At 37.9% G+C, this 22,333-nt stretch overlaps 1 protein-coding gene across 14 annotated transcripts in view; it reads right to left on the bottom strand.

Moving 5' to 3' along the window:
• MARK3 (microtubule affinity regulating kinase 3) overlaps positions 1-22,333 on the bottom strand; it is a 61,882-nt gene that overhangs the window by 24,545 nt on the left and 15,004 nt on the right. For all 14 annotated transcript variants that reach the window (XM_084521799.1, XM_084521807.1, XM_084521805.1 and 11 more), the window contains 7 exons: positions 17,397-17,450; positions 10,600-10,648; positions 9,845-9,910; positions 7,564-7,634; positions 2,061-2,117; positions 943-1,179; positions 717-836 (listed from right to left, as the gene is read on the bottom strand). In XM_084521799.1, the coding sequence (XP_084377925.1) occupies positions 717-836; positions 943-1,179; positions 2,061-2,117; positions 7,564-7,634; positions 9,845-9,910; positions 10,600-10,648; positions 17,397-17,450 (654 nt within the window). The remainder of the gene's footprint in view (positions 1-716; positions 837-942; positions 1,180-2,060; positions 2,118-7,563; positions 7,635-9,844; positions 9,911-10,599; positions 10,649-17,396; positions 17,451-22,333) is intronic.

Genomic DNA, 22,333 nt, shown 5'->3' with positions numbered 1-22,333 from the left:
TATAAAGAAAAAAAAAGTTATTATAATACACTTATTAGCAAAGCAAATTGTGGAAAAAACAACTCCCCCATCTATCAACAGCAATGCTTTTTCTCATTTTTCTTTTTCAGAATAGGTCCCAGTGCCTACTCTAGTTTTGCTTTGCTCCAGTGAGGAGAAAGAACCATGCACATCAAGGCAAGCTACTTTCCAATCAGCTGCACAAAGCTGAAAAGTGAAAAGCCCAACAACACAGACCAGAAGCTGTGCTACATCTCTGACAAGTCTAGCTAGTAGGTTCATACCAAACTATGGAAGCATACGGAAGCCTGCATTATTTTCACCTTTCTTCTCCATGACAGTACAAAATGCAAACAGAAAGCATCTACAGCATAGCCTAGTACTGAATACTTCCAGATCACTTATGTTACGTCCTGGTAGATCACCCATTAATGCAGGAATCCAAAAACTAGCTATCATGAAAAACTGCATGATGTACGCTGTGTAATGTCTCATTCATTTTGGAAGTAACTGTGGGGTTAGGTGCTTTGCAATCCCTGCAAATGAAACCTTAAAAAAAAAAAAAAAGTTGTGCCATTTACTCAGTCCCCTTGGAACCCACTCCAAATAAACTATTCATGAACAGCATGACAATAACAACTTATTGATCAGCTCAAAAAATCAAGTTTGCAAAACATAATGTCTAGCTTACTGAGGCAGTTTATTTGTGCCATTACCTCTAGAGTGCCTCTTTTCGTTGGGTTTAGCACCAGGAAACGTTTGAGGAGGTTTTCACAGTCTGTGGACATGTAGAAAGGAATCCTGTACTTTCCCCTTAGTACTCTTTCTCTAAGTTCCTTGGTAAAAGAGTAAGAAGTAGAGAGAGTAAGTTGTAAGCAGTACATAACTAAACCATGAGGTAAACAGGCCCCCTGAGGGCCAGCATTTTCTACACAGACTCACCTTTAAGTTCTGTCCATCAAAAGGAAGAGATCCACTCACAAGGGTATAAAGAATAACACCTAAACTCCAGACATCTACTTCAGGTCCATCATATTTCTTCCCTTGAAAAAGTTCTGGAGCAGCATATGGTGGGCTGCCACAAAAGGTGTCCAGTTTATTTCCAACTGTAAACTCATTGCTAAAACCAAAGTCAGCTATTTTAATGTTCATATCTGCATCTAGCAATAGATTTTCAGCCTGGAAGAGAAAGAATGGTTTGTAAAATGAATTTAAAACACTTTACTTAAAAAGCTACCACCATTTTTTAGTCATTTTTAGGATGCAAAAAGCTGAAACATCTGTTAAAATTCTCTTCCTTGCAAGGCATTTTGATATGTCTGTCATTCGTATATTCTGTTTTAAAAAATGTCTGTACAATGGCTTTAGTCTATTGTAGCTGTTATGATAACTGAAAACTGTGTTATTACCATCCATTTTCTCCACAGAAATTCATCTTGAGATGCTGTAACTTACATTTTTCATCTATTAAGCTAAAAACAAAAACACTCACTATCCATACTTTACATGACATTCCTTCATAAGTTCGGTAATACACACAACCTTTAAACGTTTCTCACTTTTTTTTTTTTTGTTTTGAACAAGATGTGTGGCAACATTATTAATATAAAAGGCACAGTTTAAAGAATGGATATACCACTTTGTAATATGGCTTCTTCGCAACTTGGCACAGTTTTCTCATCACAACTGATAACTCATTCTTTTCAAGACCAAAACTTGACACACCTCTATCAAAGCACTTAAAAAATAAAACAGAACAACAACAAAAAAAACCCTCAGCTAATACTGTTCTGCATCAGATTCAAATCTGATCTGAGGGTAAAAGACTATCTTTCAGAAATCATTACATTTCAATATTGAGAAGCCTTACAAATCCTTTTCCTTTTATTTTAAATGGTTCTATACCTTAAACATTCATCAAAACTTGCTATAATACAAGAAAAAAATCCCCCCAAATAGCTTAATATATGCTACATTTTACAGATAGAATAAAGATCCCACCCACAAGTACATAAACTGATTAACACAGACACACACATCACACACTTTTCCCTACTCACCTTGAGATCTCTATGAACAATATGCTTTTGATGGCAATACTGCACTGCAGATACTATCTGGATAGAAAACAAGCCCAATTATATAAGTGACATCTCAAAGAAACAAAGTTTTAATTAAGAAGTTCAACATTTATTACTAAAGCTGACAGGTACTTATCAGTTCAGAGCTACAAACTACTACAGTGACCAGCATATTCGGGAGAAAGCTGCTACATAACTTAGATGCTTGTTATTCAATCTACTTGGTTTCTGCTACATTTGAAAGAGCATTTTGCTCTCTCCAGCGTGGCTAATTATAGACCAGTAGAAGCAATGACTTTCAGAAAGGTTACTGAAGTATTTCCATTCCAATACTGTATACAGCTACAAAAGCTTTCCATCGAGACTGATGTTTTCCAGTCCTTATGCAAAGGTGATTTTTCATGCCACAGCATGGCATGAAAAAGAGAAAAGGCTACTGAAGAAATTACTGGGGGAAAAGCTTCTTTGTTGAAATTTCACTTACGTGGTGAGACACGACTATGCATCTGACAGGAGGTCTACAGTGCATATACTGTATTGTATTTGTATCCTGCACAAGAGTAGCAATCACAATGGAAAAAACTTCTATGTCTCTCACGTGTAACAGAATAATTTCTTCCATCATAATTTCCAACTTTTTTTTTTTTTCTGCTTTATATAGCAAGCTATATAAGCTGCTTATGCAGTTGTCCTAGTGTATTGCTCTAGAGTTATGAGCATCAACAGGGAAGTTTGCACGTATAGAAAAGCCGGGTAAGGTCATATTGCTGTGCGATCACAAGTGCTGTCGAATACATTTTATTGTCATGCACACGTGGTCAGAACTGAGACAGATGTTATGACTTCTCAAAAGTAAGTGGAACTGCACAGAACAATAATTTACTGTGATAACTACACTTAGATATGCTTCTATTCTTTGTTCAAGATTAACATTTCTAGTCCAGAAGGATGAGATGTCATTAACGTCACAAAAAGTAACTCAGTATTGCAGCTTAGCATAGGAATCCTCCTGTCCCTGTAGGAAGCAATGCTTCTTTTTCAGTATTTAGAGTAAGTAAAAGTAAGGTTCCTGGTAGGTCAAAGAACTGACCTACCAGTCACTTTGCATTTAAAACTTAAGCAACCAACATTATCTTAATCTTTGTGCCCCTGCATTATTGAATCATGCATATGCACAAAGTGCCACCTTAGGAGCCAAGTATTCGATGACAAGTTGAAATATTTCTATTCCCTACAGTTTCATTCTGCTTCCACTTGTTCCTTTATGCACTGACTCCCTCTTTCAGACTCCCAGCTCAGCTTTTTACAGTTAGTGAAATTGCTGAAGTTCTCCCATGCCACCACTTGTACCATCCTCGTGGTTTTCCTTCCTTTCCTCCCTGCTGAAATTACTCAGCTCCAGCCACCAGCCCGCTTTCCCAGGTGCTTCCAAGGCTGACAGCGTGACAAAGACCTCATGCTTTATTCAGGACTGCAGAGACACGGCACTAGCTGCTCGCTTCTGAACTGCTTTTACTTTGACTAACTAAGAGCAGAAAGTCTAGCAGATTATCAATCAGTTGTTTTCCCTGGAGATGCTTCTGAACTACTCTGCATTGCAAAAGGATAGCACAGAGACTGCAGAAACGAAGGGAAAGAATGCAATATGTGTAAGAAAGATTAACAGCAGTCAAAACTGAATGAAAAAAAAACAAAAACAAAACCAACAGCATAAAGCATGGCTTCACTGAATTGAGTTCCTTGCCTTCCACCTTCCATCACTACTTCTGTTGACAGCCCCCTCGCTCCAACCCATGTGAGTGTGAGAAATTTGCTGACACTTGGGCAGGTGGGGAGAACGGGGGAGAAACAGAAGACTTCTACCTGTAACAATAGGAGCATTTAAAGACTTTCTTTTGGAGGGATTTCAAAAATTTGTATAATCACAGGATTTTAAGAACAAAATAGAACAAGTTACCTCTAAGAAGACAAACTATTCTTCCTAAGGATTAGCTGATAGAACAAAACAAGAAAAGAAAAGAAAAATGACCTCTTCAGGTCCCTTCCACAGTGCTACAATGAGCACTTCTTTTCTTAACTGGAACATACAACAGTAAGATTTATTTTGTGGATTTTTTAAAATATAAATTTAAGACTTGTCCTAATACCTACCAATATTAAAAATTCTACAATCTGCTTCTACAGGAAAGAATTGAGAAGACTGAAGGAATCCAGATCTAATCTGCAGCAGTAAAGGAGGAGAGGGAAATAATACATATTCATTTGCAATTTTTGTTGGTGGGAGAGCTCCCCTTCAACCCCCCTGAGACTTGACTCCCTATTTTTGCATTCACTCTCATCCAGATGGGCAGACTTCCGTACGGAGTAAGGATGCTAAGATTGAACCAGAACTGCGTGGAAGTCTTCTAGGGAAAGAAAAGCTAGGTGACATTAAGAATGCAAAACATTCTGGATTTGAATTTCTCATACACGGCTGCACAAAAGAAGACTGAAATGGAGAACTGCAGAGCATGGCTGTATTTTTAGTGTCCCTTGTCAAGCATGACTGGAATAATTTGATCACTGTCTTTTACAGGGCTTTTTTCCCCTGCTAAAAGCCCTGAAATATGCATAACAGAATGGACAAAAAAAAAAAATATATATTTTTAAATAAATGAAGATGGGAGAATTAGCAAATTCATCGTTGCCTGATAGAGAGGGAGACGCTAAAATGCCTCCTCAGATAAAACACAGATGTTTTATGCAGAAATCACATCTACTGAAGGAAGAAACAGGATCTGAGAATATAATAATATAACCTATTGTATGTACCAAGCTCAATAGCACAGCACAACTCTTTCTGCAGCTTAAAAAGGCCCCTGCCTGTTAAACTAGCTAGTGATTTTTTTTTTTTTTTAAATCCCTATTATGTCCTAGTCTAACATAAGAACAGCTGCATTGAATCAGATAAAAGTTCTACACAGTGTTATCCCTCCAGCAATAGCTAAAAGCTACACGAAGCTATTGTGAGACTACAGCAAAGTGAATAGTTTCATGACCCATAAACCTAGTAAGATCTAGGTTTGATCTGTCCCTCAGAGTCCTGGTGTTGAATAAATGTCAAGCTCTGATCAAAGTTTTCTGACTTTTGTCCCACACGCATGCTCATTTCTCTAGCAAACTATGATGAGCTTACACTATAGCTTCTCTCCTTGGGAAAAAAAGAGAATCCTAGTAATAACCCAGACACTCACGCTTTTGATGCTCTCAAGAACCCCCTATCTTTGAGATCAAGATCCTCTATAATTGGATAAATTTAGTAACCAGCAAGTCAGCTATTCAGGAAGGATAGGTAGCTAATTCCTCCAGGTTTCTGAAAGTAAATCAGACTTATAATAAGAAACTGAAAACATATTTCAGTAGATTGAAGAGCAGCTGTCTATCTGTCTTTATGAACAGCATTTATCCTACTGAAGTCCAGAAATAAAGCAGGGAATCTGTAGTAAAACATTTGATGGGTCAAACACCCAGCTTAGCAGTTAACTATCTTTTAAATTCTTTTCCTTCGTGTTTGTTTTTGAAACAGGTTATTTATTTTAAAGCTACATATATCCTGTACTACACATATTATTCCATAAAATGAAGTGCTAAGTGTACTTGTAAAATAAGTCTGACATGGTTCCACAAGTTTTCATGTAAAGGCAAGTTGAATCCTTAGACAAAAAAGGCAATTGTTGAACAAATGTGCAGTGGAATTACTACAAGATCTTTTTCCATGCAGTTCCTGATAAAAGAAAGGTAGCACACAGAGCAAAGAACCATACCAGTGGTACTTTTCAACATTCACGGGAGAGAGAGCAGCAAATCCTCTCAAACTATTCTTAAGTATTCCAGGTGACATTACAAAAGGAAAGGTTATGGTCTGGGATTTAGAAAAAGACAGCTAAAGTGGAAATGACTGCTTTAAAACCCAGTACAATTGATCACATCTATTCCAACACACAGCACAGAAGCACGTAAGAAATTCTTAATCACAAAGGAAAGCACTCTAGAGTTGACAGAACATAAGATATAAAGAGACATAAGATTTTATTAAACAAGAAAAAAATGTTCCTTACTCTGAAGCTGAATATTACTCTAGTACACACAAATCACTCCTTCTGGGAATATAAAGTCTGCAGCTGCTTTTTCTGAGGGCTTGTTTTTTGTTTTTATTTTTATGATTATTTTTGCAAAAGATTAAAGAACATATGTACAAGATTTAAAATGACGAGAGAAAAAGAAACAAGGTTTTTATAGAAATGAGTTTGTTGCATCCTTATTTTGGATTAAACGAGTTTCTATTTTTCTCCTTATTTGAACTGCTACTTTTGAGTTTATTACTATATTGCTTTAGCAAATCTTACTACCACAAGTTATGACAGCTTCCTAGTTCCCATATTATTTGTTTTGGTCACACTATCTACTCTAGAGAATTGTAAAAGTTTTCTTTATATGGCATTTTGTGAAAGTAATTAATTTCCTGGAAGGTTCATACTTAATATCAAATTACTTCTATTTTTGTATGGCTGCACTTTAAGATGTGAAACTACCATAGCTTTTCCCTCCAGCAGTGAAACTGCCATGTCATTGCCACAATTTGAAAACTCCCACATATAATTAAAGCAAACCCTCTTGCCCATATTCATTATTTTAAAGTGTCATGAAACAGAAGCATAATTTTAACGTTATGAGAAAAAATATTTAAATTATCCAATGGGATAGAAATAACATAAGCATTCACAAGTTTCAGCACATGAGCAGAAACTGAAGTATATCAGACCAAATAGATCTGCAAATGAAACTTCAAATGCTGCAAGAGCAGAGACTTGGATTTTTAACTAGTTATGCCAAATTATGTGCATAAGTTCAATACTGCTTTGACTGTAGCATAGAAATGCTTTTTACAGATCAATGATATTCCAACATTTTTGCAAGTCCAGTTTATCCATCATAAAGAAAACAAGAAAGCCTAGTTTTTTGTTTGTTTGTTTGTTTTTAATTATTATTATTTTTTAGAACAGCTGTTAAATTGCATCTCTTTGTGCAAGTGCATGGTTGTAAACGGGTGCCTCTACCAGGCACTGCCCGTGTTTACTGCTGACCTGGTTTGTAGCACGTTACACTTGAACAACTTCCAAAAGGTTACAGACAAGCTGAACGTAGAATATGTGAAATCAACCCAGAGGAAATGAATTTTGGAACAGAATCCATGTCCAAATCAAGCAGTCATTGTGTTCTGGCACTCCTGGACACCCTGGCACAAGCACTAAGGAAGCTAGCACTGCTGACTGGACTACTAACCCCTTCAAAGCACTACTGGAACCAAGTTTCTTCTTACTCAGTGCTACAAGTCCACACACCATGCTGAGTCAAACACATAGGACAGCTGTTTTACCCATTTCACCACTAAAAATGGGTGTGGGGGGGGCAGGAAGCTGATGTATAGGGATGTTATACATACCTGTCTAAATTTAGCTCTAGCCTCCTTTTCCTTCATTCTTCCATGTGCAACCAGATAGTCAAACACCTCCCCTACAAGTCAATAACAAGACACGTTAATGACAGTGTCAGGATGTAGAGATTCCTCTCTAGCAGTTACCCACAGCAACTTCACTGGATGATTATGCTTCAGGTTAATCTTAGGTTTAACATTACAGGTTAGCTCAAGAGAACAAGGCGTAAATGATGTGAATACAAACAATTTACTACAACGTTCTCTCTTACACAAGAAAACAATAAGGCTTAATGAAAGACTGGATACAGACAAACATTTCCTTCCAATTGTTTAGGACAAAAACTGAGCAGCAATACTTCTGTTTTGTAAATAAAGATGACCTATACCCCTTCACAGACTTTCTCACATGGGTATCTTTTGCACCACAAAAATAAGCCTCATACATGAATGCATCTGATGATATCTGTAATATTGTTATATCAGCAGAATTTTTCTTTGTACGTGTGTATACAAGAGTTCTAACCAACACAGAAATCTTAGTTCTAACCTAGGCTTGGAAGAGGTATCTGCAATGACATTCTCAGTAATGAGGCCAGTAGGACACTGAGATAATCCATCCCACAAGCATCAGACTGGTAAAACACCACTTCTGAACAAGCCCTGTGGTGTATGGTTCAGAGGTCTAAAGGAGAATAAAGTAGTACTAAAGAACTGTGTTTTTTTGATGTTTTGGTTTTTGTTTGCTTTTAAATAATAATTAAAAAAAGTAAGAGTCTTACAGCAGGAAAATCTGTAACTGAGCTATCTGAGAGAGTGTCAGGATTTTCTACAAAATAGTCTTGCTCTCCTCTGTAGCACATTTAATACCCAAGTCAGAAAATTCTCTCAGGTGTATTTCACAGCTGTTTCTTGAGAAAATTTGAAGGAGCAAAGCTGAACACGCCTTTATAATTCAGGGGAAAATGATACCAGAGAAAGAAATATAGGCAACTTAGGCAAATGTTGCAGTTCTAGGAATACAGTCTCTCATCCTCCAACCACAGAATTTATACAGTTCACGTGTGACCAGTACTTCAAGGAGGAAATAAGGAAAATGATCCCCGTCACTCAGGTCACTGGCCATGCCTGTCTTGCACAACACTGCACATGCACAGGGCGCTGCTCACAGCCCTCCAGACCTGCACGCATTTCTCCATTATTCTAAGATCTTTAGAGCGCTGTTGGCCCTTCTACCTTGTGGAGGCCAATCACTAGATGGCAACAAGACTTCACTTTTAAGTCTAGCACCAACAAACTGCACGGAGACGCCTTCACAAACATGCACTAGCCAATATCCTAACAGCATTTTACCAGCCGCCTTGGTTCTGGTTAGACAAAGCTTGGTGGAGCATTTAGGGACCCACTAGAAGACAACTGAGGCAGTTAGAGGATCTTTACCTGATTTAAGAACTAACTTCACACAATCTAGCAGAGTTAGAATTCTATGCTGAAACTATCATCTGAGAAAAAACTCTGTATTTCACTCCCACAACTGAAGAAAACCCTCAACTATTGGCGATTCCCAGATGCTGATGCTAAAGAGTCACACTGACAAACAGAGGGCTATTAGGTTTTAGCCAGCAAGGAGTAACTTAATCCCCAATATCTTAATTCTAGCTCTGGTGAAACTATCTGACACTGCATCATGCAGTCTTTTTTTCTTCCTCCTCTGCAATCAAGAATAAATGTTAAAGTTCCTCCACAACCTCCCTCCTGAAATGGACATAAGGCTAAGCCTAATAACTCTTGACAGTAGAAGGTCTGTGATTACGGTATGTCAAATGTCATCAACTTTAAAAAAAACAGAAGTTTCAGTACTCATGCTTTTGAAAGCAACAGTTAAAAATATAAAAGTGTTTCTCTTTTTATTTTATTTTAACCAAGCGTCTTATATAAGACAAGACACCAGTCCTAGGGAGCTTAATACAAAAAATTTTGAAAGGTTGACATTTATTATTATAGACAGAACTAATCAAAGGCTGAACAAAGATTCCAGTTAAAATTTAAGTTGTAAAAGCAAAACAAATGTTACTAAATTGCAGTAAGTTTGGAATGAAGTTTTACAAGTTATAATTAAGGAGCCTGAATGAGTAACTTGAGAATATTAAAGACATTGCTTAAAAAATTTACCCTACCACAACATTAATATTTGATAAACAGGAAGGTAAAACTTCAAGGGAAAATAAAAAGTGCTTTCTGCCACTTGGCAATTTATTTACATTTGTCATCACAGCAGAGAGGTACTTACCCCCACTCGCATATTCCATTATTAAATAGAGAGTTTTTTCAGTTTCAATGACTTCAAATAACTTCACTGGAAGAGAAAGCAACTTACTTATTAATCAGTTAGCTAGTTGCAGAAGTATTAACTCTATAAGGAATTCTGTCAGGAAAAAAAAACACAATTTTCTTGATTCTTGACAGTACTAGATTATTACTCTAAAACAGCTTTTTCTGTCCTAAATGGAAAATACAATAGCATATTTACTCAACTCATAAAATACAATCATTTGATGTGATTATATGGGAAAAGCAACTACATTAAACAAAACTTCCATAAATTTGAGTGTCAGTAATGGCCATTTTTACACACTGTACTGGCATACATGGCGACAAATAAGTTATCAGTCAGTTGGCTGACAGTGCCCTAACAATAGTACATTGTTTAAACTTCACAATCCAGTTCAATTTCTTGACCATTTCTCGTTTTGGTACAAAATTCTTTTAATGAGAGCCTGAATCCAATAAAAAATCAGCATTATGATAACTTTGCTCCTTTTGAGCAATCGGCTATGAAATAACTATTTTGTGGTGAGGGCCTAAATTTTTGTTGTTGTTGTTTTTAAACACACTGCTATGACAATGAATTTCTTACTGCTATTTTACAGTAAATTACCCCCCTATTTTAAGATTATTTTACAATTATCACATAACATTTTTAATGGTGGAAAAAAGAGGTAACATTTCACCGGATTTGAACATAACGAGAAACAAACAAGGTACCTATATTTGGATGATTTAAGATCTTCATTATTCTTACTTCTCTAAAGAGCTGAAATAAACATAAAACATGAAATAAGTTAACGAAAATAATAGGTAACACTCTTCCTTTGTAAAGCCTGATCATTTTGATATACTTGCTTCATTTTAAACATAAAGGGCAAACTTTATTAGCGTTGCAAGGAAGTTCATAACAACTTATTGGAGAGAACAGTTAAGTGCTTGCTTCTTTTAAGCCTCCCCTCAAAAACCTGCCAACACCCACAGAAGTGCTGCAGATAGCTCAGGAGACAAGTGTTCTCAGCTCTGTGGTTCTCACACTTTTGGGGCCAAAAGACCACTATGAGCCCAAGCAGCTTCTTGATGGCCACTGTACATCACATCTCATATACTCTTTCACATCTTCATAGAAAATCCTGGGTTCAAAGTTTTATGAACCCCCCTCCAGAGCATTGTTTGAAGACCACCGTGCTGCGTCAGAGCCTAGCCTTCCACAGGACACCACCGAAATCCTCTCCTACGTGACAGGAACTGAGAGGTGAAATATCAGCTGCTTATATCGCACAAAAAATGTGTCATTCAACTAAACCAGCAACAAGCAAGTTTTAAGCACAGATGGTCAGGCAAGATTACTTCTTGGGCCTTCAGAAGCATTCCTTCAAGACGACTGAAGCACAAAAACATTTAGCTCTGGATTTGTCACCACAGCTTCAACAACTTTCATTGCCAGACACCTAGCCTCCAAGACTGCTGATGCAGTACACTGAACATTAGCCAAAATTAACGGGGCAAAACACAGCCTTTTCCTGAGCAAACAAACCCCAGCAGACACACCACTGCTTGGGGGTACAATCTCAAAGGGATCAGCCACCCTCTTCACCATCTACCTTCCTACACTACAGGCCTGTATACTTCTACTTAAACACCTTGAAGTGCAAATACTGTTGTGTTCAGATTCCCTTATCTTCCTACAGCCACTCTTTACCAAAAAAAAGGATCTTCTGAGGTAGCACTTCTGAGCTATATAGCGTGTGACTGTTCTCCCTCTATAGCTTCCCCCCAAGAGAGCCTAAGCCTCCAGATGGCTGACATTCTTAAGCCTTGATTATTTTCTAACAGCATGCTTCCAAAGGAGGGAGTAATCAAGCGGTTTTATTATAAACCTAACACCAACATCTACAGGAATACCAGTAACGTAACAGGTCGTACTGAACATAATGTAAAGAGACTGAAGCAGAAAGAAAGTACACGACTCCACAGGAGAGCAGACAAGGAAAAAAAGAAAGGGATTTTGTAAAGTAAGAGATAACAGCACTGTTATTAACAGTAGGAAAGCAAAAGGTGCTGTTAAGATTCTCCTTAGGTCAGATTTCACATAAAGTGAGGACATTTAATGGCTACATTTATTAATAATGACTCTGAAAAACTGAAGGTGTAGTTACTCAAAATAAAAAAAAAAAAGTAAAACACGGGAAACAAAAGAGAAACAAAACCAACAAAACAGAACCATTCCACTTTTCTGCCTTTTAATAAAACAAGCTGCAGAAAAATATAAAATCACAATATGGAAACCATTTCCAACAGTTCTTTGCTTTCCACTGCTTCTGTGAGGCTACCATTTGGATAGCAACTCATTAAAATGCCTAAAAGGATTTCTCCCCTATGCCATAGCCACAGCTGTGAAAGGCACAGTACCTGAACACAGAATAAAACTAAACAGTTTTTAAATAGTTTTAATTACAGTATATTCATTATCTAGATCTATACCTGACACTTTTCTAGATGATAAACTGCCTAAACGCAATCAAGACTGATTGATCAATTAAATTTTTGGCCATGGAAGACAGTTTCACAAGCTGTGGGCATGTTTTCTTTTCCCCCCTAAGATAAGTAAATTGCCTTTTTTATTTTATTACATTGTTTCTGGAGCTTTTTTCATATGTAGTTCAATGAGGTAGAGCACTTAACCATAGCTCTCTAAACACAAGACATTTAAATGCAGTTGAATCTATTTTTTCTTTTTTTTTTTTTTCCTTCCAGTTCAGATGGAATAGCCTGTAATAAATATACTCTGAATACTTCATATTTTTTATTCCAGCCTGTATAACTAAAAGCCTCCACTCAGCCTGTTTTGAAGACAGCTTGCAGAATTTGCTCACAACTGACCGTCAATTTCCTCTGGACTCCCTTCCGACCCCCAGATCAAGGTCTGTTGGGTCAGACAGATCAAGTGCAACCCCACCGCTGCACAGATGCAGCCCCTGCCTGTTGTTCAGCTGTCAGCCCATTTATCACCACCTCACCTACCTACCAAGGTATGTTCAGGGGATTACGAATGGCAGTATCAGCAATGACCAAAATCATAATTAGTCCCACCAAACAAGAACAAACAAACAAAGGCAATATAGAATAGGACAATAAAGATGAGGGCAAAATTCATGGTATCATCATGTAAACAAATACACTCATTAATCTAATCTTTTTATAGAGAACGCTGACTTGGCTGGAGCCAGCTACTTCCTCCGCTGCAGTGTGCAGTTTGATGGGCTAATGTGATAAAGGCAGGCTCATATCACATTTTGGGCTGTTGTAAATATATCATTGTTCCACAGGACTACTCTGCCTTACTAACCCAGATGAAGCCCATCAAAAAGTGGTGTCTACATATGAGCTATTTGCAGTTGCTGACTAGAAACAAGCTCTTTAAAAATAGTTATTTTTGTCTTAGGGGAAGTTCAAAATAGAAATACTTGAGAATAGGATACAAACTCCACCAAATGTTTTATCATAATTTTAGTTATATAAATGCACTTCAGATTGTGTTCTGTAGACAGTTTAAATGTTATATTTGGCATTTTGACACAGACAGCAACTTCAGCAGGGACATCTGCAAATGTCTGGCATTGTATTATATTCTATTTCTGATAGAGGAATAGAACGTAAAACATGATACAACTTTCACATATTACACTGAAAATGCTATTTGCATCAACCTCCAGTAAATGAAGCATTAATTATTGCCATACTTTTTAAAGCCCACAGCACAGTTCATTATAGATAGCAAGGTCTGGCAAAAGCCCACACATCTGAGGTTTTCTGACACAGGAACGCAGATGAACGTGTAACATCATAACACGCAACATAAGGTTCTCTACTCAGAAAATAATTCTCTAGGTTTCAGGAACTTGTCATAATGTGACCATAGAGGCAGACTATCAACTGTAAACAGTGCTTATCAGTTTAATTTCTAATACAGAGATTGAAAACTACTCCCAACTTGTTGAATAGCTCATTTTCCGTCAACAGGAGCTCTGCAAATGTTTCTAGGGAAAGACAAACATCCTAAGTCTGCCAAACAAATGTCTCTCAGCTTTGTTGTGGTCTCGTCCTTTGACTGTAAGTCGTGTTAGATACAGGGAAAGAATTTAATACTGCCAGTGGACAAACAGAGCAAAAAGAAAAGTAGCAATGGAAACACAGACACATACTGAGGAATAATCTTGAACCAATTTTACTTGAACTTTATTATGCTGATACATCTAAAACAACATGGATTGGGGAAATAGCGAACCAGCTTTCAAGCCAACCCTTTGAATAAGCTGAAAGACAGATTACAAAGTGTTCCTGCATTAGCTATTGCAAGAGTTTCAGTAACAAAGGATTTCAAAAAACACTGAAGAAAAGTTTGGTAAAAAGCAAGTCAGTACCCTAGTCAGATGCAGAGCACATTTCCTGGCCTCCTTCCCCTCAAAGCAGGGAGGCTTTTCACAAGACGTTCTCCCAAGCCAGCTCAAGCTTTAACTGTGTACTAGGCTCCTCCTGATAACTGCTCACCGAAACAGGCCCTATATATAGTTAGCAGCCTCAATCAGGAAGCCTTTACACAATGCAAGTTTGTACCAAGTAACACACAACTTGAAAACACACAAAATATGTGCTATAAACAAAAAAAAGTCTGTGTCTTTTAAAGTTTCATACCTTCTTTGCACTTTTTAAAAACAGACTGATCAGAAGTCAGGAAGAACATGGTTCATATTCAGATTTGTAGCTAAGAACTCTAAAAAGATTTCACAAAAAGGTCCAAACAAGTGGCAAAACATCTGCACATAATGAACAAAAAAATCTGGCTGAGGAGCCAAGTTCTAAAAAAGGAAAATGAGAAGTTATTTAGTGCTATTACATGGGCTTAAGAAAAAAAAATCTTGCGTATAATGGCATTGCTGATTCAAAAGAAAAAAAACAAACAATTTTTTTTTTTTGTCTAGAAGGAAGTGAGCTACTGTAGCATCAACACTCATTTCGAGCAAGACTGATACTCACTGTGATTGGGTACAAAGTACATTTTGGGAGAATAATGATTATGACTAACAACACTAGCATGGGAAAAAAGCCCCGAGAATTCTCTTTTCTTTTAAGGCAGGAAAGTAACACTTAGTTTCCTCTTTGCTAAGCAAAAGCAGCAGAGCTGTAATAAGCTCCTAAAACTAGAGTAGCTGCATGTGGCTACCACTGACTTCCCCAGCAGCACAGAGCCCCTCTGAAGAACCGCACTCTGAAAACATATCCATCAAAGCTGCAGCCACCCGCAGCTCACCGCATAGTACTGCTCCAGAGAGCAGCACCCCTTAGCAAGGGTAACTCCCCTCTGGCAGCTGGAGTCTTCCATGCCAATACAAGACAGAAATCAGGATCAGAAACCTTAATCACCACTCGTTTCGCCACCTGAGGATGAGTAGGGTATGCAGACACTCTACACCACACCCTCTTCTCGGCACTGCCCTTCCCTCCCCACCATACCTCGCATATTTCATCACTCCCTCCAGAAGCCCTGATGAGAAGCACTTCATCTCAGCTTGCCCTGACTCCACAGGTCATGCGTGCAGCTTGCTTCAAATGTGCTGAGACTACAGCAGTGCTAAGAGCACTGGGGGAAAGCAGGCGAGTTCTTTCAAAAAAAAGCCCTGATGAAGCAAAATCGATAAGTAATGCATTGTGTATATACTGTTTACTATAAGCAGGTGCTTAAAATTAAGAAAATGACTTTCCACTTCTGAATTGAGAACACTGAGATATCTTGCAAAACCTTTTTAAGTGCTTATATAGCCAGTGAGCTTAGAGAAGTGAACATATTAGCAATCCCTCCCCAACTCTGATTGGATTTCTACCCCACTACTTTGAACTATTCTTCCAGACTCCCATTTTAAGAACCTAATGGTAGAAAACACTGACTTAGAAATCACACCTTACAATCTAATTTTATTAACTGTAAATAAAAATGAAACGACAACTGAGAGGGAGATGAGAGTGGAGACCGAAGAGGCTGAAACCAGGAACCAAAGGGTCAACAAGCACACGTCCAGCCAGTGCCGACTGGTGAAAGGTTGGCTTTGTACCTGACTATTAGCTCAAGCTAGCGGCATTAAGACACAGTCTCCAGATAACACTATTTGAAGGAGTAAGATTTTTTTTTCCCCTCTCAAAACACATCTTCTCTACTTTTCTCCGACCATTTTCTTCTATGCTCAGTGATCCCTCCCCTTACCACCACAGCTCTTCTTTTCCAAATGCACCCCAAAGTTAATATAACTTTTTAGGTACTCCAATTTGCACAGATCTGCTGCACAAACCCGCTGTATGTAAATCATCATATGACCTCATTTGCATTTCATTTCTTCTCCGCTTAGCCAGAAATTAATAATAATGTCAAGAATTAAACTGAAAAAATCTGAGAAAACTGCAACTGTATTATCTACTTTTATGTAGCCTACAGGGGCAGTAGAAGGCAATGATGTTGCTTCTTGCTAAAATGATGGTGGCTTTCTTCTGTAGGCTGTTCTTTGCCTCTCAACCAAACCATACAATGCAAGGACCTGTGTATTTTTCCGATTTACTTTTGCACCATTAATTTTGATAAAACCATCTTGCCACACAATCTTTTCAGTATTTGCATAAAACCCAAATGTATATGTTCTCCAGTTTACTCTGGTTATGCAATTTAATATTGTTTGCAGTTAAGTTCTGGGTATTCTCTCGTTCAAACAGAAATATTGCAAGGAGCTTTATTATTTTTTTTTTTAAATCAAAGTACTTAAAAGTAAATAAAAAGACTGACTGCAGCACTTAAAAGGACAGAGTTAGAAAAGTCCTAGGTAAAAGTGACATTTAAATGTACTTCCTGCAGGCACTCCAAAGCAGATTGGCTTGCCTGATGAAAGAGTAGGATTTATCACTACTTACTAAAATAGATAAGGCAATACAACTGTAACGGCACATAAAACATTTGAGACTAGAAGGAAGAAACCAGAATAGCTGTGCTTCAAGTTCTTCCATAAAACTGTAACACCATTTCTGCTGAAAATTATGTGAAAGCCATAGACACTGCTTGGCCTTCGGTCCAGAGGCAATGTTTTCAAGGCCAGCTTAAGAGGACAGAACATACGCTTTCTGTTTTTAAACTCAACAAAATGACCAATGTGAAAGAGACACGGAGGCATGACACCAAACCACGAACATCCTCGCTACAGTCACACTACGTTTGTGGGAAAGGAAGCCGCTAACACCACTGTCTTCTCTTTACAGCTCTGTATGAGGTCATCTATAAAACAGTACATGCATCTTGAACAACTGCTAAGTCGTCAAAAATATCTGGTAAAAATGCAATTATTAAATACAGTAGTCAGATGTGTGAAAGTTGTGCAGCATTTTCAGATTCTACAGCATAGGCATTCACCTCAATGGGAGGAGGTGGTAAAAGGAAACAAGTTATAATACCAGTTGAAAAATTAAATGCAAAAACCTACCTTTTGTAGACTAGTTGGATTCAGCTGTGTTTTGTCAATTATTTTTATGGCAACCTAAAGAAAGAATTCATAATCAGTATTTTCCATATGAATTACTGTAGCATTACAACAAAATGGACAAATCCAGTAACAAATGGAAAGCATGAAAGTTATACAAATACACTCAAGGTTCTTCAGAAAATTATGTACCTGTATTCGGTTTTAAGCTGAAAGCATTTGGAATTAATGATTAAAGTATAATTTATTTCTATTTCAACAAATTAAAAAGGAGAGTGGAAAAAAAATGGCATTTTGAGACAATTAAGACAAGGGAAGCTCACTTAGTCTTGCTTCACAAGAAAATCATCACATATTACAGTGGAAATTCCAATACCAGACAGAGAGCAGGGTGCCTACAGATGATATTTACACAGTATAATTACACTTCAGATTACACAGTACTAACTGCACACTGGCAGTTTATGAAGATGCTTCTAAAAGCAAGGACTTCAGAGCAAATTGAAAGTAATGCAACATAAATTTTTGCAAGAACTAAGTTCACCTTTGGAAATTCACTGAATATTTATATCAGTTTGCTTCCTGATGGGTATGAAAGGAAATACAACTTTTGTGTCATCAAAAATCCATTGGTTATACTGCAACAACTTGTGAAGTTTGTTCCTTTCCTGATTCTCACCTTCTTGGTAAATCACAGAAATGCTAAGGAACAGAATGAAAATTTCACAAAATAATCAAAAGAAATTCAGTGCCATGGTAACTAGTCAGAGCCTGAAGATTTGAGACAATGAATAGGCAGAGATGAGCCCCAGTGCAGTGTAATTTGGATACAGGCTGAGTTAAAACAGGAAGAAGGAATCTTTCTAGAATTACTTGCCAATTGGTATTTTTCCTTTCTAAATTAGAGGCTAAACATACCAGAAGAAACTCTGCAGAAGCCAAGGAGATGGTGCCTCTCAAAAAGGCAAGATGCTGCAACTCCGCTGATTATCATACTTCACTGGTACAAAGAAAGGGCCCTCGATGCCCCTTGAATTTTTGGCTCAAAGAGTAGACACTGCTCCTTCCTATGCCACAGCTCCCATTTTGCTGCATCGCTTTGTGCCATCTTTGCCATTTCATTACTGCGGGCTTGGTAGCATATGGAATATAAAAAAATCTTACACCAAAACAAATTCATTTCCCTACGTTCAAGTGCAAAACACATGGATGGGCCCTCATGACAGAAAGGGTAAGAAATGAATAGTGTTCAGTGCCTGGGTGTGTCACAGATTTACATGACAGATATATATATATATATGTGCTGTTGTTTTTTTTCTTCTGAAACTGAAATTCAAGATTCAGTTTCAGCCCTCTAGATTCAAGATATGGTAAAATATTACCAAGAAACTATTTAAGAATACTTTTGCTTTAGAGAATATTTTGTCCTAAGGTATGCTACTGAAATTACAGATGATTATTTCCCAAGGCAAAATTCCATTACAAAATCTTGAGAAATCCCTTCAAAAATACAAACAAAAGACATACACATTAAGCAACAGGTATTTTTATATTAGCAGCTGTACACGAAACCAAGAAAGATTTTTATCTCTACCTTTATGCTTGCTGAACTGTTGTTACGCAGGTTACCAGTTATTTACTTTCTGCAGTTTCTCAGATTCAGCCTAGACGTAGCCCACTGCCTTTTCCAACAGCAGATGATGGCATTTGATAGGCATCTGGTGTCCCAAGACTACCTGTGCTGTGGAACATGGCTGTTTGCTGAAGTGCACGTCACTCAGAAGTTGTATTTGTGTTCCAAGCTCTACTATTCTCATCAGCCTTTGTAAGATTTAAGCTTGTTTCAACCCCCAGAGTCTCAGGGCACTTGGTTTCAGAGACACTCCTCACCTCTCGCTCTGTGCGTCAGTGCCGGATGAACCGAGAGCTCCCTGACACTGGCAAACAAATTCAGCCCTGGAGATACAGGGAAGGAACACACCTCAATTTTCTGAAAGGTAGATACACAGGACTGGTCAGTCCACTAATTATAGCCTTAAAGGCAGGGTGAATTCAGAGAACTCCTATCCACTCGAACACTGGGTAGTCCAATGTGTTAACACGGACTTGGAGAGCTCGAACTGCTCACCAGAACGGGACTATTTCAGGCCCCTTGATAAGGCCTCCAAACCACAAACAAAGGGAGGCTGCCCTCAAGAATATTCCTGATGAGCTTGAGAAAGAAAATCCTGTTTTACTCAGCACAGTTAGTGAAGCATCAAATTGCCTTCTAAAGCAGAGACTTTGCTCTCTTTACACAAAGCAAATTTGGAACGATTTCAAGCATTGTGTGCAGCGGCCAATGTTGGAGGAATGAAAGTCCACCTACACCATTACATTGTTGCAGGAGCCATAATATTCTGCGAGAGATTATTAGCAGAATTAAAACTGACTTTGCTTTCGCCATTGATGATAATGTGACTTGAAAAATTCCTCCTACGTTAGTTAAAGTGGTCAAAAAAAGCTGAGACACTGAGCAAATCGACCAAACAGCTACCATTCAGATTATTTTCTCCCTCTTAAATTTCACAGTTTTTCCAAGGGAAAACAAAACAAAACAAAAAAAAAAAGATGACAATGGATTCCTTGGAGTCAGGCTTGGGTCCTGGAAGAATTTTGTCTTAGCAGAAAACTTTCACCTCCTGGCAATTAACTCAATACTGCCTTCACTGCACAGAGGCGTCCATATGTTTCTGGCTGCAATTCCAACCACCTTGGAAACAGCAAAAGGTAGTTTTATCTTTTAGATTAATTTTGGCAAGTATGGAAAATTTGTCAGAGGAAATAACCCCAGATAAGTTACAACAGAAAAGACATGGCTTAAAGTCAAAGAATTAACAAAAGCAGATTTACAATGAAGATTCTTGATTTTAAAAGGGCAGACAGACTACAAATAATATCCTCCTTGACAAAGGATCTCAAAGGAGTGTATTTCCAAACCCCAGCTCTGAAGCAGGGAAGCCAACCCTCCCTCTGTACCTCTGCTGTGAACAGGACATTGGCTCCTTGGCCAGACAATTCAACCCCCCCCCAGGTTAGGCTGATGTTCTGCTCATCCCCCCGAAAGGGCTGCACATTTCTCCCTCCCTGTAATTTGAGGGCAGGCTCTCCTTCTGCAGATATTCTGAAGATGGGAATGGAAAAAAAAAAATCCAGGAATTTACTCCAGTTGGAAACAAAAAGCTGTTATCTCAAGCAAAAGGAAAATTTGTAGGGAAGGACTCCAGAGGTAAGGAGATGAGTAACTCCCCTAGAGGAATGCTTGAACAAACATACCCTTCCCCCAAGAAGCGACGGAGAAGTGCTGATCTGATGCATGAGTTAGAAGTTAATCAGGGCGGAGATACAAAAAAAAAAAGGAATTGTCATAAAGTGAAATGGAACTGGACTCTTAAAAGGATATCAGGAACAGACGCACAGATAATATGATAAGATAAGCAGGGTTAAAAAACAGCAAGGATACTGTAGAGAGGAAAGCTTATTCACATGTGACTCCTGAAAATAAATATTTTATTTTAGGTTTCCATATATAAGGTGGAAAAAGGAACAGGAACAAAGACAGGATAGCTTGCAGGAATGAGTGTATAAGGCAGGAAGTCACAAATTCAGGAAGATGAGTGCTGTCTGAGGCCAGACAGAGAGAATTATCCCAGAATTAAGAGTGGCTTAAAAAAACAAAAAAAAAAGGCATTCCTGCTGCAAAGATTTCTAACATTATCAAGTGCGAAATGGCAGCATAGGTTTAGAAAATATCTGATAATTTATTTTTAAGGGAGAAGTAAATAGGGCATCTACAAGCCTTGTGGCAGAGCCATTTCTCATCAAATTCTTGAGCTTAAAGCTTGCAGGGAAAAAACAGGGAAAGAGAGAGGGTTAAATGCAACCTACTTTCCTACTGTTAATTGCGCTTGATGGAAACACACCAGGTATGGTTATCTTGACTATCGTAAAAGCTCATTTAGGAGGACACAAATTATTGAACTAGATAAGCTGAAATGTGCCCAGATCAATTAATTAACAAAAGCCACAACTGGGTAAAGAGATACCAGGTTGGAAATAAATGAGTAAGAGTTTTTCAAGGATCAGACTTGTGACCGATCTTGTTTAATATCTGTATCAGTGGCCTTGACATGGGAAGTCAGACCATAATTCTTTCAACAACCTTAATTATTAAGAGGCACTGTCACATACATTGGAAAAGTGACACAAACAACCTTGGAGATGAAAACCAGCAAAGAAAGTGAGATTCAGCAAAGTACAAGGTGCTGGTGATGATCACAACCAAACCAAACATCAGTGTGCCAGCTACGAAAAAATGTGAGCGCAATCCAAAGATGGATCAGATTAATATTTCTGTAGGGGCAAGAATAAATTAATGACACCAGGGAAATAGTTATCCAGCATGTTGTGAAGAATCCTGGTCACACACATCCAAAATATGAAAACTATCAATAGTTCAGCTAGTAGGAGAAACTTTTGCACATCTCTCCTAGAAATATTGTTTAAAATATCTTCAAGATACTCCTGTAAAAATAGTTTGTTTCCTCCAAAGGAAACCTGGACCAATGGCCAGATCCTTGGAAGTTTTTATGCTCTTAATTGATTGAATGACATCTATCCCATGAGAATTACGGAAACTTCGTATCGAAATCTTTCCAAGTTTTGTCAAAGATTTTACACCATAACTTGATTTGTTGGAATTTCAAACAATAACAAGACAGAGGCCAACACACAGTTTTGCACAAAGAAAAGAAACCATAACAAAATTTTTGCAAAGCCCCAAACAGGCCACATGATTCTCTCTTACACCCATACCTATAAAAACAGCAAAGAAATACTAACCGTGCATTTCCTGTGTTAAGTATCATTAAAAAAGGAAATTTAAGTGGAAAGCAGTTAAC

The sequence above is a fragment of the Aythya ferina genome (assembly GCF_964211825.1).
Source record: "Aythya ferina genome assembly, chromosome: 5".
In the NCBI taxonomy this organism is placed as follows: Eukaryota; Metazoa; Chordata; class Aves; order Anseriformes; family Anatidae; genus Aythya; species Aythya ferina.
Note: the sequence above shows the minus strand (reverse complement) of the source record. Positions and strands in the feature narration are given on the sequence as shown.